Raw genomic sequence first — 16,929 nt, forward strand, 5'->3', positions numbered from 1 at the left:
TCATAGCCTAATTGATCTAAAAGATGCACATGCTACCATTTCTGTTTGTTCCTTAAAACCGGGTGATAGGCCAATGCAATGCTGTTATTATAGGCTACGATGGCGGATGGTGTCATTTTGATTCATTGTCGGTCAGGAGTAGAATTTTCAAATATTCGGTCCCAAGAACAGTAGACTATTCGAAAATGATTTGTCAGTAATGCACATCCCTTTTACTTGTTCAGTTGGTCCCAAAGGATATCAGCTAGTTAGTCATCAGTTAGTCCACAAGTAATGAAACTACTTTCAGGTTATAAACAATTGTGTTTTATTTAATTGGTTCAAAAACATCCACAGCAACGTGACAATTTGATTAATCACCTGCCAGCGCAGGTAAACCAGTGTTAAATCACCCATAGCAACCGATCACACTGGTCCCCTGAATTTGTTTACATTTGAAAAGCTTCATGAATTATACTACCTTGACATCTCCTTTCAATGAACAGAAGGCCGCACCCCGACAACATACTGAGAGTTGGCTGTGCTCAGAGAGGGTGCACTAGAACAGTTAACGAACTAATAACTAATCAAATGATGCATCTTTGACATTCCACAAGACTTTTCCGACTAACATCATTGTACTGGATCTTTAATGTGGATACAAATAATGAGAAATGTGCACACTTGCTTAATGTGCTTGTGGCACATATATCAAATATCAGAGATATATTCACCAAAGCATTAATAATTGAAGACCAGATGCTATAGTGCAACATACATCTGTGACAGTTATGTCTGATTTTCTAGGCGTAGATTATATTATGTTATCACTCGTTGGCAAACTCAAAATGTGCTACATATATCGAATATGAAGATCTATTTTCATCTCTATTTTAGGTTATAGACTGTAGGTTACAGAGTTATGACGATTCTGTCTGTGCAGCTTGGCCAACAAGTGACAACGCTGGATCACTTCAGTACAGCTGGATCATCAGTATGTCATTCCACTGAGGATGGTCAATAGCCGACTTGTCTTTTTTTTTTTATCATTTTCTTTTAACTTGTCTTTATTCTCGAAGATGTGCATAAAAATATATATTTGAGCCGATGCAAGAATAAATAACACGGAACAGAGTCGATCGGATAAAATGTACATTTATTACTTACAATTATTTATTGACCATCCATGTACAAGTCTGTTAATTAGACGGGACTCGGGTGAATCAGACAAACGGATGCTTGTAGTAAATCTCTCTTCCTAGCTGACATGTTCCTCAAAAGCATCACGGCACTTTTATAATAACACCACATCGACGGCACTACGACGCTTTTGAGGAAACTCCCAACCTCTCTCCCCCCCGTCTCTAAAACAAGAGCTCAGTCCCACTTCAGTCCCGACTCCGTCCATTCTCTATCCCACGACCACCGTGTCCTCGTCGGGGAACTCGTAGTAGGGGACCTCCAGGTTGAGCGGCGCCGGCCCCTTCCGGATGCGCCCCGAGGCGTCGTAGTGGGAGCCGTGGCACGGGCAGTAGTAGCCGCCGTAGTCGCCGGCGTTGGCGATGGGCACGCAGCCCAGGTGGGTGCACACGCCCAGCACGATCATCCATTTGGGGTTCTGCACGCGGTCCTTGTCGTGCTCGGGGTCGCGCAGCTCGCTCATGCTCACCGCCTCCTCCGTGGCGATCTCCTTCTCCGAGCGGTGGCGCACGAACAGCGGCTTGCCGCGCCACTTGAAGGTCATGTTCTTGCCCTCGGGGATGTCGCCCAGCTTGACCTCGATCTTGGACAGCGCCAGGACGTCGGCGGAGGCGCTCATGGAGGACACGAACTGGGACACGATGGTCTTGGCGGCGTAGAGGGTCACCACGGTGGTGGCCCCGGTCACCATGTAGGAGAAGGTCTTCCGGCCCTCGCTGCTGTTCTGGGACGTCTTGTTGGGGTCCAGCACGTCGGGCCGCCGGTAGTCGGAGAAGTCAGGGATCTTGATGTCCGTGTGGGCGAAGCGCACCCCTGCGCGCACTGGAAGAGGAACACAAGAGATGGATCATTAGATTACATTAGATTAAAATGCATCGTCATCGTACAGCACAAGTACAGTATAACGAAAAATATGCTTGGTTGGTGTCCAGAGTGTAAATGTAGCAGTAAAGTGCAATAGTAATATACAATGTACAGGTGATTAAACTACTACAAAGTACAGGGTTGTAGTATAATAAATAAAAACAGTATGACTACTACTGGCCAGCAACGTAATAGTAGGATATGTACAGATATAGTAAAGGAAGATGTGCACTGTGCAGGTAAATACAGATAAGTGAGGATAGATATATATGCGGTGATAATATATATATATACGGTATATATAGCATTAAAGTACATGCTATCCTCCAGAGCTAAGGGTTATATGCAGGTATATATATATGCTGTGATATATAGCTACAGTGAGTTAGAGGTAGGGTTGGGTTAGGGGTGCCGTTCACATTTGAACCATTGAGCGAGCGAGCGAGCGAGCGAGCGAGAGAGAGAGATAGAGAGAGAGAGAGAGAGAGAGACAGACAGAGACACAGAGAGAGAGAGAGACAGAGACGGAGAGAGAGAGACAGACAGACAGACAGACAGACAGACAGACAGACAGACAGACAGACAGACAGACAGACAGACAGACAGACAAGACAGACAGAGAGAGACAAAAAGGGAGAATGGCTCATAGCAGACTTAATAATTTTATAATGAACTTAAATGTTTATATCATGAACTATCCAGTTAGTATTTATAGTGTTAGGTTTGGCTACTTTAAATCATTGAACATAGAGAGAGAGGGAGAGAGGCTCAGCCACCCCTGACGTGATGTATAAGGTTTGAGTTTGAGCCTCTTGGATGCCGTAGTTGACTCGAGTGATGTCACAGTCACTAGGAAGTCAACACACAGAGTTGTATGGAGCGTGATGCATGAAGCGATATATATAAATGAACAGCCAATAAATGTGAAGTTATCTTTGAACCTCAGTTGTCAAGCCTCGTCAATATAACACCCAACCCGCCCTTTCCTCACTAATGGAACTGGTGTCCTGGAGGCGTCTATTCTTTTACCAACGGATTTCCAGTTCCGCGTTCGCGTTCTGCGATCTGCGATCTGATTGGCCACTGACGTTTCTGGTGCGATCTGATTGGCCACTGACGTTTCTGGTCATGTGACATGTGCGCCCAATCGCGTGACGCGCCCATTTCCGCCTCAAACAGCAGCAAACTACCTAACGCCTAGTTTATCACTGGTTAAGCTTAGGCGACTCTTTCGAAGTTGGTTAAGGTTAGAGTTTGGAATCAGGGCTGGTGATCTATCGCCCTGCTCTAAGACAAACTATAACATTAACCAACTTCGAAAGAGTGCCTAAGCTTAACCGGTGTCAGAACTTGCCGTCACACGATTGGCGCGACCAGAAACGTCAGTGGCCAATCAGAGCACAGAACGCGAACGCGGAACTGGAAATCCATTGGTAAAAGTATTCAGGCGTCCTGGAGTCACTCTAGTTAGCTTTGCTTAGTTAGCGGCTAACGCTAGTTAGCTTAGCGGCTAATGTGGACATGGCAAGGATGCAAAGCATGTTAGACACATTGCTCGCACTGGTCTGTGTCTATTATGAAATGACAATTGCTCGTCATTGAAGGTCCGCGCTGGTCTGTGTCTATATAATGAAATGAAATGAAATGTTTTGATCCACTTTTTCTCCCATTTTCCTCCCATCCCAATTTCGTATCGTCCAATTCAGTGTGTAGAAGAAACCTGAACGGTATTGCCATAAAATACAACGTATATTGTTTATTTACCTTTCTGTGAAGGTCTAGAAAAAATGGCAGCGCTATGGACAGTATACAAAAGTAACTGTACTTACTCATTTCATTCACATTCTTTGCTGCCCTGTAACGGGCGCCTGGTGGTACTAAATCCAGATTTAGGCCTGATATTCTATATTCATATTTCAAATTGCATGTGTCCGGATAGGAAAATTCAGTATTTTATCTACCAAACCCCCTGTAAATCATTTGACCAAGGCTTTGTTCATTTGCTTAGATTTTTAGTACACTTTATCTCAAGAAGGTGCTGAATGAGCTCAGTGGCGATTATTCACTGTTTGTCAATGTTAGCATGAAACCGTCATAATAAAAAAAAGAAACCTAATAACAATTTATATTCTCCTTTGGTTCATTACAGTTTACTCAAGCATAGTAACATGTCTGACACTGGGAGTACATTCCCTGAGATCCATAGATGTCCCTAGATAACATGCAAATGGACCTTGTAGAAGTGAAGCAATCTTCCATTAACCCTTTGATCGCCGGGGTTAAATTCATAATTTACCATCCCTCGCCAGCCATATTTAACATGGAGAAGTTCCCCTTCTTTGCAGGGCTATAACTTTTTAAATTGTATTGCTAAATTGACATTACCATGGCCCATTCAAAGTCCTATATCTATTGTTCAGGGTGTAGCAACGTTATACTTTTTCATTCACATATTCATACTAAAATACGGTCTAAAGTATAAGTGTTTTTATCGTTTTCTGCAGCTTTCTCCAGAATGTGATTTATAGCCCCAAATGCATTATATTGATGATTGTATAGTTTGATAGCAATCGGCGCGAGATAAAAAATTTCAAATGGACGTACTTCTAGAATGATCTACGTATGATCTGATGATGACCGGATGGGCAGGGGGTAGAGCTGCCGCGGTATTGATATTTTCCTTACCGCACAAATTTGCGAAATATTTCCTACCGCCGCGGTTATTACCGCACAGTGCGCACACAAAAAAAAACTCTGTTTGTCTCCGCGTGGGGATGCAGGCGGGGCCGCTTGTGTACACTGAAAGCTCCGTGGGCATGTCCGAGGGCTTGCAGCAAGCCAGAGTTTAACACAGTTTCAATCAATCAATAACAACATTAACCAAACTCTCGTTGTGTCTATTGTGCTAAAGCTAACGTTACCTCATTGTGTCTATTCTACCAAGCAACCCGGGTTTAACGTTACCTCTCGTGTATATCTGCTGACGTTAGTATTAGGCTAATAACAACAAACTTAACACATCAGCGATCTTGTTGTGACACTAAACTTTCCGCTCTGTGGTAAATTGGGTTGATGTCGGTTTTGTTTCATCAATAAATGAGGCCGAATACACAGTGAATCCATCCTTTTCTGTTTATTACACTTGGTGCTGTCGCAAACAAATCCTGAATGAAATACATCCTTAGCGAGGCAGTAAAGATGGCGGCTTTCTGTTTTTGTTCAGAGACTCAATGTGTGACGCATCTCTCTTCTGACCAATCAGTGGTCTGCAATGTTTCACATGACTTTTCTGGTACCACTTCTACCCAATAGGGTCGCTTGGAACCGAGTAGGGTATATCTGCAGAGCCGCAAGTCCAACGTCTGGGCGCTACTTTATTATTATTAAAAAAATCAGCGGTGATGCGGTATTCAGCCCAACTCTGCGGTGGGCGTGATGCAACAGCGATACCGCGGTAATGCGGTTATCGCGGCAGCTCTAGCGGGGGGTCGTTTATAATTCCATGGGCAACGTTATATCATTCATCTAGTGTGGGTGATATGATCATTGGAGCAGTTAGTATAGAAGACATTACAAAATAACGCTGAAACTCACTGTAGCTTCCTCGCGCTGTTGGGAGATGAGCGTGGAACAGAATTTTTTCTATTATGGGATATAGAAATACCCGATCCATTTCCAGGTTGTATAATAGTATATAGGGGTTAGGGGTGCCGTTCACATTTGAACCATTGAGCGAGCGAGCGAGCGAGAGAGAGAGAGAGAGAGAGAGAGACAGACAGAGACACAGAGAGAGAGAGAGACAGAGACGGAGAGAGAGAGACAGACAGACAGACAGACAGACAGACAGACAGACAGACAGACAGACAGACAGACAGACAGACAGACAGACAGACAGACAGAGACAAAAAGGGAGAATGGCTCATAGCAGACTTAATAATTTTATAATGAACTTAAATGTTTATATCATGAACTATCCAGTTAGTATTTATAGTGTTAGGTTTGGCTACTTTAAATCATTGAACATAGAGAGAGAGGGAGAGAGGCTCAGCCACCCCTGACGTGATGTATAAGGTTTGAGTTTGAGCCTCTTGGATGCCGTAGTTGACTCGAGTGATGTCACAGTCACTAGGAAGTCAACACACAGTTGTATGGAGCGTGATGCATGAAGCGATATATATAAATGAACAGCCAATAAATGTGAAGTTATCTTTGAACCTCAGTTGTCAAGCCTCGTCAATATAACACCCAACCCGCCCTTTCCTCACTAATGGAACTGGTGTCCTGGAGGCGTCTATTCTTTTACCAACGGATTTCCAGTTCCGCGTTCGCGTTCTGCGATCTGATTGGCCACTGACGTTTCTGGTGCGATCTGATTGGCCACTGACGTTTCTGGTCATGTGACATGTGCGCCCAATCGCGTGACGCGCCCATTTCCGCCTCAAACAGCAGCAAACTACCTAACGCCTAGTTTATCACTGGTTAAGCTTAGGCGACTCTTTCGAAGTTGGTTAAGGTTAGAGTTTGGAATCAGGGCTGGTGATCTATCGCCCTGCTCTAAGACAAACTATAACATTAACAAACTTCGAAAGAGTGCCTAAGCTTAACCGGTGTCAGAACTTGCCGTCACACGATTGGCGCGACCAGAAACGTCAGTGGCCAATCAGAGCACAGAACGCGAACGCGGAACTGGAAATCCATTGGTAAAAGTATTCAGGCGTCCTGGAGTCACTCTAGTTAGCTTTGCTTAGTTAGCGGCTAACGCTAGTTAGCTTAGCGGCTAATGTGGACATGGCAAGGATGCAAAGCATGTTAGACACATTGCTCGCACTGGTCTGTGTCTATTATGAAATGACAATTGCTCGTCATTGAAGGTCCGCGCTGGTCTGTGTCTATATAATGAAATGAAATGAAATGTTTTGATCCACTTTTTCTCCCATTTTCCTCCCATCCCAATTTCGTATCGTCCAATTCAGTGTGTAGAAGAAACCTGAACGGTATTGCCATAAAATACAACGTATATTGTTTATTTACCTTTCTGTGAAGGTCTAGAAAAAATGGCAGCGCTATGGACAGTATACAAAAGTAACTGTACTTACTCATTTCATTCACATTCTTTGCTGCCCTGTAACGGGCGCCTGGTGGTACTAAATCCAGATTTAGGCCTGATATTCTATATTCATATTTCAAATTGCATGTGTCCGGATAGGAAAATTCAGTATTTTATCTACCAAACCCCCTGTAAATCATTTGACCAAGGCTTTGTTCATTTGCTTAGATTTTTAGTACACTTTATCTCAAGAAGGTGCTGAATGAGCTCAGTGGCGATTATTCACTGTTTGTCAATGTTAGCATGAAACCGTCATAATAAAAAAAAAGAAACCTAATAACAATTTATATTCTCCTTTGGTTCATTACAGTTTACTCAAGCATAGTAACATGTCTGACACTGGGAGTACATTCCCTGAGATCCATAGATGTCCCTAGATAACATGCAAATGGACCTTGTAGAAGTGAAGCAATCTTCCATTAACCCTTTGATCGCCGGGGTTAAATTCATAATTTACCATCCCTCGCCAGCCATATTTAACATGGAGAAGTTCCCCTTCTTTGCAGGGCTATAACTTTTTAAATTGTATTGCTAAATTGACATTACCATGGCCCATTCAAAGTCCTATATCTATTGTTCAGGGTGTAGCAACGTTATACTTTTTCATTCACATATTCATACTAAAATACGGTCTAAAGTATAAGTGTTTTTATCGTTTTCGGCAGCTTTCTCCAGAATGTGATTTATAGCCCCAAATGCATTATATTGATGATTGTATAGTTTGATAGCAATCGGCGCGAGATAAAAAATTTCAAATGGACGTACTTCTAGAATGATCTACGTATGATCTGATGATGACCGGATGGGCGGGGGGTAGAGCTGCCGCGGTATTGATATTTTCCTTACCGCACAAATTTGCGAAATATTTCCTACCGCCGCGGTTATTACCACACAGTGCGCACACAAAAAAAAAACTCTGTTTGTCTCCGCGTGGGGATGCAGGCGGGGCCGCTTGTGTACACTGAAAGCTCCGTGGGCATGTCCGAGGGCTTGCAGCAAGCCAGAGTTTAACACAGTTTCAATCAATCAATAACAACATTAACCAAACTCTCGTTGTGTCTATTGTGCTAAAGCTAACGTTACCTCATTGTGTCTATTCTACCAAGCAACCCGGGTTTAACGTTACCTCTCGTGTATATCTGCTGACGTTAGTATTAGGCTAATAACAACAAACTTAACACATCAGCGATCTTGTTGTGACACTAAACTTTCCGCTCTGTGGTAAATTGGGTTGATGTTGGTTTTGTTTCATCAATAAATGAGGCCGAATACACAGTGAATCCATCCTTTTCTGTTTATTACACTTGGTGCTGTCGCAAACAAATCCTGAATGAAATACATCCTTAGCGAGGCAGTAAAGATGGCGGCTTTCTGTTTTTGTTCAGAGACTCAATGTGTGACGCGTCTCTCTTCTGACCAATCTGTGGTCTGCAATGTTTCACATGACTTTTCTGGTACCACTTCTACCCAATAGGGTCGCTTGGAACCGAGTAGGGTATATCTGCAGAGCCGCAAGTCCAACGTCTGGGCGCTACTTTATTATTATTAAAAAAATCAGCGGTGATGCGGTATTCAGCCCAACTCTGCGGTGGGCGTGATGCAACAGCGATACCGCGGTAATGCGGTTATCGCGGCAGCTCTAGCGGGGGGTCGTTTATAATTCCATGGGCAACGTTATATCATTCATCTAGTGTGGGTGATATGATCATTGGAGCAGTTAGTATAGAAGACATTACAAAATAACGCTGAAACTCACTGTAGCTTCCTCGCGCCGTTGGGAGATGAGCGTGGAACAGAATTTTTTCTATTATGGGATATAGAAATACCCGATCCATTTCCAGGTTGTATAATAGTATATACGTCCAAATCATGTTTATCGAGTTATTGGCAACGGATCGATATCCATTGTGTCGAGCTCGCGAGTGATCGGACCAAATTGAAATGAGCACCAGCGTCCACTTCCCCGTTTATAATAATGACTTGGATTTATATAGCGCTCTTCATGAGACCCAGAGCGCTTCACAGAGTCCATTATTCCTTCATACACAGTCATACCGGTGGTGGTAAGCTACAATTGCAGCCAGAGCTGCCCTGAGGCCAACAGATGGCGCTCTTGAACCGTTAGAGAGTTGACAGGGGCTCACCAGTACATATAATGTCTCCATGGGAGAAATATGATTTCGATCACAGATTTTTGAAATATTGATATCAATGACGCTGTACAGCGTCATCGGCAGAATAAGCATGGCGGGGAATGACTCTGAAAAGCGTCAAAGGCGATTAAAGGGTTAACTTGGGTATGTATTTTTAGGCGAATTTTCTGAAAATATGGCTTGGGCTTAAGAGGTTAACTTCACATTTGTTTTGTGGCCAAGTACGGAGGTGCTGGGTATCCACTATCCAGTGTAAAGAACAGCACAGAGAGAAAGGACACTATCCTTCTACAATATCATAGATGAATAGTAGGGATGTCCCGATCCGATCACGTGATCGGAATCGGCGTCGATCACGTGCTTTTCAGAGTATCGGGGATCGGGAAAAAATAATAATAAAAATCGGCAGTCAAAAAAAGAAAAAATTTATTCAACAAACATGACCATGTCCACATCTTAAACTCATACGAAGGCCTTAGTTTTGGTTTTAAATTACATATAATATATCATCATTAATGTATTTATTGTCACACAGAGCAGAATAATTATCCACAACAAACACATTCCCCTTTAATTTTCACCGTTGCAACAAACATTCCCTTTAATTTAGACGCTACACGCTACACGCGACCACAGATCACAACAACAACACGTCGCTCCCGAAACACGGTTAATATCCACTGACTTGAGCAGCTAGACTTAATGTCAGAGGTTTGGAACTAAGCATTTTAAAATATAAAGTCAAGCCAGTTGCAATGTTTGCAAGGAGGAGATTCCGCGTGGAGGAAAAACTCATGAAGCAGCAGGCTGGAGGCGAAGTTTTCAGACTAACTTTCACCTGGAGGATAACGTTACGTGACTGAGGATTATCCGTTTCAGACCAGAATGGACCATTACGTAAGTCGAACACTGAATGTATACTAATGTGCAAACATATATTGAAACTTTTAATATTTCTCATATGAAGCAGAAGCACATTTCTCAGGGTGAATGTAATAACAAAAGCCTCCGCTCTCGCGCCCCGGACTATTATAGGCAACAGATGGGCTTGTCTCGCTCTGCCAGTTTCTGACAAATGCGTCAAAATTGATTACTAATGTGAAAGATCGGATCGGAAACGATCGGATCGATAGATATTTAAAATCACATGCTCGGGATCGGATCGGAAGCAAAAAAAGGCGATCGGGACATCCCTAATGAATAGTAAATAGGGGTATGCAGGGAGCTAAATTAACTTTTTGACTCACCGGCCAGTGGCGGGTAGATGGGAAGAGTCTACCCGCCAAGCATATTTCTTACCTGCCAACATTTTTTTGATTAAAAAAATATATATATATATATTTTATATAAAAAAATTTTTTTTAAATAAAATATATATTATATAATCATACTTGTAGTTGTATTATCTGCGAGACATCGCCACCACGCAATAAGTCAAAATGCTTGCTATCTGCAAACAGCTCCACTGTCTGTGTGTATACTTGAGTAGCCTCCAGCTCCAGAAAGGATTCTCCGGCCCTGCAGCTAGACCCTATATTCAGCTAGACCCTACATTCAGCATGCAAGGATTATCCGGCGATGCAGCTGGACCCTATTTATAACGTTACGGTTATTTTGTCAAATCACATTCAACATGCCCTCAGCTAGAATACGCATTCAATCAATGTTATAAGACATTGATATCAGGAGCTATCTGTAGCTACTGCTAGCCCGGTAGATAACGTTAAGACAATTTAGTTTACTGGGACAGATCGATCTACCATGAGCTAGCTAACGCGAGCTAGCTAACGAGGGAACGGAGGTATTATGCAGCTCATGGAGGTCCGATCTAGACTAGAGCAGACTGCTACCATTCTGAGAGCTTAACGTTAGCACTAGAGCTGCGGGCGAGCTGCTACCATTCTGAGAGCTTAACGTTAGCACTAGATGCTGCGGGCGAGCTGCTACCATTCTGAGAGCTTAACGTTAGCACTAGATGCTGCGGGCGAGCTGCTACCATTCTGAGAGCTTAACGTTAGCACTAGAGCTGCGGGCGAGCTGCTACCATTCTGAGAGCTTAACGTTAGCACTAGAGCTGCGGGCGAGCTGCTACCATTCTGAGAGCTTAACGTTAGCACTAGAGCTGCGGGCAAGCTGCTATCATTCTGAGAGCTTAACGTTAGCACTAGAGCTGCGGGCGAGCTGCTACCATTCTGAGAGCTTAACGTTAGCACTAGAGCTGCGGGCGAGCTGCTATCATTCTGAGAGCTTAACGTTAGCAGTGGCACTAGAGCTGCGGGCCGCTCTGTGTTGATACGAGCAGAAGCCAATAGTATTCCTGCTGCAGGGCTGGCCCGGCTGGGCGGATATGACTCGTTGCCACGTTTTTTTTCAAAATAAGAATATCATACGAACCGAATGCTGCTAACTGCCGGAGCCATCGATATTATGACTCTAGCTGTGCTTGGGCCGGAAATGAGACCCGCACAGATTTTCAAAATAAGAGTATCGTTATGAACTACACGTCCACACGCCGGGCAGGGCTCTCAGTGGCAAGCGCCAAAGGTAAAAACTGAGCGCCCCTGGCGGGCGGCGGGCTTTAATTTCGCCCCCTGGGGGTATGTAGAGCTGCAGCGGTATTGATTTTTTCCTTACCGCACAAATTTGCTAAATATTTCCTACCGCGGCGATAACCGGGCCAAAAAAATTTAAAAGTTTGAAAGCATTTTTTATGCGGTAATGCGGTTATCGTGGCAGCTCTAGGTATGGGTCCAACATTCTGAACTTACTGTCTCATGTACTGTGCCATGCAGCGCTCTCAAGGGGCGGTGAAGGTGGGGTGTGAAGTCCAATGAGATCTGAGAGAAGAACCAAGCCCTGGGAACAGGAGGACTGCAGTATTCTGTTGCGGATAGTTCCTAGTTTTGTTTGCATGTTCTGGTGTGGATATACATTTTGCTCCAAGGTAAGTGCTGCCTGTCTGAAGCTGCCCAGCTCACTCGGTTTCAGTAAGTAAGCGAACATCTATGCATAGATTAAACTATTGGCAAGTAGGTTATTTCATACCACTCCACGTAAAGAAAACCTAACTATCGCTTTAAGGTTAGGGTTAAGGTAGGTTCATACATAGGGGCGACAGTGGCTCGGGAGGTAGAGCAGTCATCTGGTAATCCGGAGGTTCCCGGTTCAATTCCCGCTCCCGGGCAACATGTTGAAGTGTCCTTGAGCAAGACACTTAGCCCCTAACTGCTCCCGATGAGCAGGTTGGCACCTAGCATGGTCGCCTCCGCCGTCGGTGTGAGTGAATGTGTGAGTGAATGGGTAAAAATCTGAGGAGGAAATTGTAAAGGGCTTTGGATAAAAGTGCTATATTAAAAAATTCAGCCATATACATGAGATACCAAGTTTATAGAGAGTCCCGTTTCTGGTGTAGAGTGATAATAGAGCGGTGTGTCTTCCTAGTTCCTACTCTAAATGCTAAATGGACTGGATTTATATAGCGCTTTTATCCAAAGCTTAACAATTTATGCCTCACATTCACACACCGATGGCAGAGGCAACCATGCATGCAAGATGCCAACCTGCTCACGGGGAGCAGTTAGGGGTTCAGTGTGTTGTTTAGTGTCCTGTCAAGGACACTTCGACACACTGCCCGGGAGGGGTCTGTTATGAACCGGTAACCTTCTGATACCGACGTCTGCGCTACCTCCTGAGCCCACTGTCGCCCGACTCTACGGAGTGATTTGATGAGCATGACAACTATTTTAATCATATGAAGTACCAGGTCTATTGTACCAAATCTAAACCCAATTGAACACTGATGTGAGATTCTGGGGGGGGGGGGTTCCCTTGATAGCACCCGACTAAATAATGAATTTCTCATGGACAGTGATGTGACATCCCTCAAGAAGTTTCTAACACTTGTAGAAACTGTAAAGGCCCACTAAAGCTGCTCCAAGATGTTGAGATTTTGTTTACTTGCACACCACCTATACACCGGTTTGAAGGTTGTGTGTTCACAGCACGGCAGTCTGCTCAGAAAACTGGTCATATCTTACTCATATCATATCTTATCTCATCATGAATTGAAAATGGGGGACCCTGATGTAAACAAGACGAAAGCCTTTCTCAGGTCTGCATCCCCTTAGCAATTGTGTGTATTGAGCTGTACTGTACCCATTCTGCAATCTGGTAATAACATTTTCAATCAAACCAGCTAACACTCAGTTCAGCCTGCTAGCCAGCTGTCAGACAAGCTAACTAGCACTGCTAACTTTAGCCAGTCTCAGCTCACTCCGACATATGGGGGTTTGCATTTGTCTTTCCTCTCAAGCCAACAATAACGCAAATACAGTACGTCAACCTCTGTTTATTAATAATCGGTCCCCTATTATAACGTTACACTCTGTTGTCCTGAGATGACCCGAAGGCCACGGCTAACGAAGCTAACGAAGCTAACGCCGGCAGCAGTGGACGTTAGGCAGTAACGTTAACCTACCTAGCTAACGTTATATATGATATGAATGATTAATGTACAATTGGACCAATACGTTAGCCGACATTAGTTGAATGTTCTATACCACAGGGTTAGTGTTAGTGTTAGCTCCCGGTTAGCCAGCCCTCAGAGCCCCGGACTCACCGTTGATGCTCGCCGTGACGGTAGGCCCGGTGCGGGGGCTCTGCCCGCTGAGCGACTCACGGCACAGGAACGGTTTCTTCACGTCTACCAAGATGGTCTCTCCCTTCACAACCACCCCGGGTACTAAAGCTTTGAGGGGTCCTGCCACTGCGTAGTTTGTCGCCTGCATGTAGGGGGAGAAAGCCCCCGAGCGGGCGGCCAGGGACATCATGTTTGAGGAGCTCTGCTAGCTGCTGCTGCGGCAACGACCTTGTGTGTGTGGAGCGAGCAGCCGGAAACACGTCATTACGTTCACGTTCTACGCCGTACGTGAAAGTGCGTAAAGTTGACGTGATTCGGGTCTACACATTATTATTATTTATTATTAGCTCTGATTCCACAATCCTCCCATAATGAATAATACAATATCTTATTCTATTTCTATGTTACTTCCTGTAGAGTTCCGTGTTCCTTCGCTCTCCATGTTCAATGTAGAGGGTTCTGTTGCTTCGTCATCAGTGTGGTTCAATGTAGAGGGTCTCAGGGTTCTGTTTCTTTGTCACCATGGCTCATATCTTATCATATGTATTTATCCACACAAAGAACGCCTGATCCGTTTTGTTTCTTTTATGTGAATAGTTTATTTACAATAAGTGAACCAAACTTCTCCTCCATTACAAACACCCCAAACATTCCCAGCTGTGACACACCCCTTTCACCCCTGTGCGCACTGACAGCTGACCGATGACAGCTGACAGCTAGATATACGTGCTCGGCTTCCCGCCACTGCGTCATGCCGTCATGTCTTTACGTACTGCAACAAGAACAAAACACAATACTTAGAATAGAGTTGCACCACATTTCCAATACAACACAGACATGCCTATGAACGTCTAGGCTACTCACTACAAAACATATTAACAACCATAACATATGATCCCATTTTCAACATATGAGAACATATATCTCAACACTTCCATATCTAATTTACTTAGCAGTCTTTTGATTGATTGATTGAAAACCTTATTAACAGATTGCAGAATGGGTACAATACACCTCACCCCTGCCCACTTTGACAACCTAGGATGGCTTAGAGTAGACGACAGAGTACAGCAACTTGCAATGGGCCTGGTCTACAAGATACACTATACGACTAAGGTGCCCATGTACATGTCAAAATACTTCCCAAAGGTCAGTGAATACCACAACCACTACACCAGAGGAAGCTCAACAAATCATGTTAAACCCAGATTCGGCTCAAACAAGGGACTAAACACGTTTCGCAATTATGCCACATCAATGTGGAACGCCCTACCCAAAGCTGTAAAGGAATGTGAATCCCTACCCACATTCAAAACCGCTCTTAAAGAGCACCTACGGGAGGCTGCAATTTGAAACTGGCCACTGTAAATGCCCAAACCCCCCACCACCTACTAATAGACAGTCTCCTCCCCACCGCATATATATTCTCTCCCCGCCGTATGTATATTTCTCTCCCACCCACCCACCCCCTCCAAATGTACAGTCTCCACCCCACTGTATGTATATTTCTCTCACACCCACCCACCCCCTCCTAATGTACAGTCCCCTCCCCATCATATGTATATACTCTGTCAGGATCTATGGGTAACAGTACTGTATATTTGAATACCGTTCATGTCACAAATGTATCAGTACTAAATACCTGTATGTCCCTATGCCATAAATGTCATGTATGTTGTGTATGTCATAAATGTCGATATGAATTGAAAATGGGGGACCCTGATGTAAACAAGACAAACGTCTTTCTCTGGTCTGCATCCCCTTAACAATTGTGTGTATTGAGCCGTACTGTATTGTACCCATTCTGCAATCTGTTAAATAAAGTTTTTCATTCATTCATTCATTCATTCATTCATTCATTCATTCATTCATTCATTCATTCATTCATTCATTCATTCATTCATTCATACAGCTCAATACACACAATTGTTAAAGGCCAACTTGCAGGTTGTATTTTTGTTCAATAAACAATGTGACTAGGCCAACGGTGACTTTCATGAAGAGGGGGAAAAAATTATCGAAATTGACCCAGTTTGAGCATTTTTATCAAACATTTTGTCGACCCAACCACAACCACCACGCAAGGCCAGATTAAGAATTCAGAGGCCTCTGGGCCAGACTATTGTGGAGGCCCCCACACACACATACACACGTGCACGCACGCACAGTGGCGTTTTTATATGTAAAACATTGGTGGGGCAGCCACTATCCAAGGCTACATAGGCAAACTACAGTAATCAAAATGACAGTAATCCTGCTACTGAACAAACGGCTATCCATCGAGAGAGAGAAAGTATAGTTGAGAAAAATGTATTATATTCCCTGTCTGCCAAAGTTATTGACAGGGTACCACACAATATATTATACTTTATTGTTCAGTTATTCTGTCAGTTTCATGATGGCTTTGTTTGAAAAGGTTAAATGCAGGAAAACACAACCAGAAAATTTTCATTTTTGATAACTTTAATATTTCAACAACAAAGAAACAAAGAAAGAACAGTTCTGCAACAGTGCAATTGTCTTGTTTACATCAGGGTCCCCCATTTTCAATTCATAGTTGATTGATTTAATTGATTGAATACTTTATTTTGACACAATCGTAGGACAAACATTTGAAAGACAAACAATAACAGTGTCAACACGCTGGTAAAAAATGGATAAAACACAATAAAGCCAAGGCTTGTTTCCATTGTGGTCCATACATGGAACATAAAGGGCAGAAAAACACAAATGGACATGTACACTAGACAGGACACATCCTAAAAATGTGTACAATAACACCTAACCTGACAACTCATACAGTCAACTAATGTTAAAAGAAAATCCGCAAACCCTTAACACTTTGAGTGCCACGCCGGGTTTTCCTTTTTACCCCCTTGATGCCACGGTCCACTTCAATGTTAACGTTAATATCGCCTAATCTATGTTTTAAATTATGGCTATGTGTCTAATCTGCCCGTCGCTTATCAAAGAACACTTTTCCAGTC

General features: G+C 43.6%; 1 protein-coding gene across 1 annotated transcript; it reads right to left on the reverse strand.

The window, feature by feature from the left end:
- Positions 1-973: 973 nt before the first annotated feature.
- On the reverse strand, positions 974-14,188 carry uqcrfs1 (ubiquinol-cytochrome c reductase, Rieske iron-sulfur polypeptide 1). The gene is made up of 2 exons (XM_084330300.1): positions 13,922-14,188; positions 974-2,001 (listed from the first exon to the last, which is right to left on the reverse strand). Exons 1-2 carry the CDS (start codon positions 14,130-14,132, stop codon positions 1,391-1,393), a joined length of 822 nt encoding a protein of 273 aa, XP_084186426.1. The 5' UTR covers positions 14,133-14,188; the 3' UTR covers positions 974-1,390.
- Positions 14,189-16,929: the final 2,741 nt, after the last annotated feature.

Source organism: Notolepis coatsorum (genome assembly GCF_963971535.1).
Source record: "Notolepis coatsorum genome assembly, chromosome: 15".
NCBI classification, from domain to species: Eukaryota; Metazoa; Chordata; class Actinopteri; order Aulopiformes; family Paralepididae; genus Notolepis; species Notolepis coatsorum.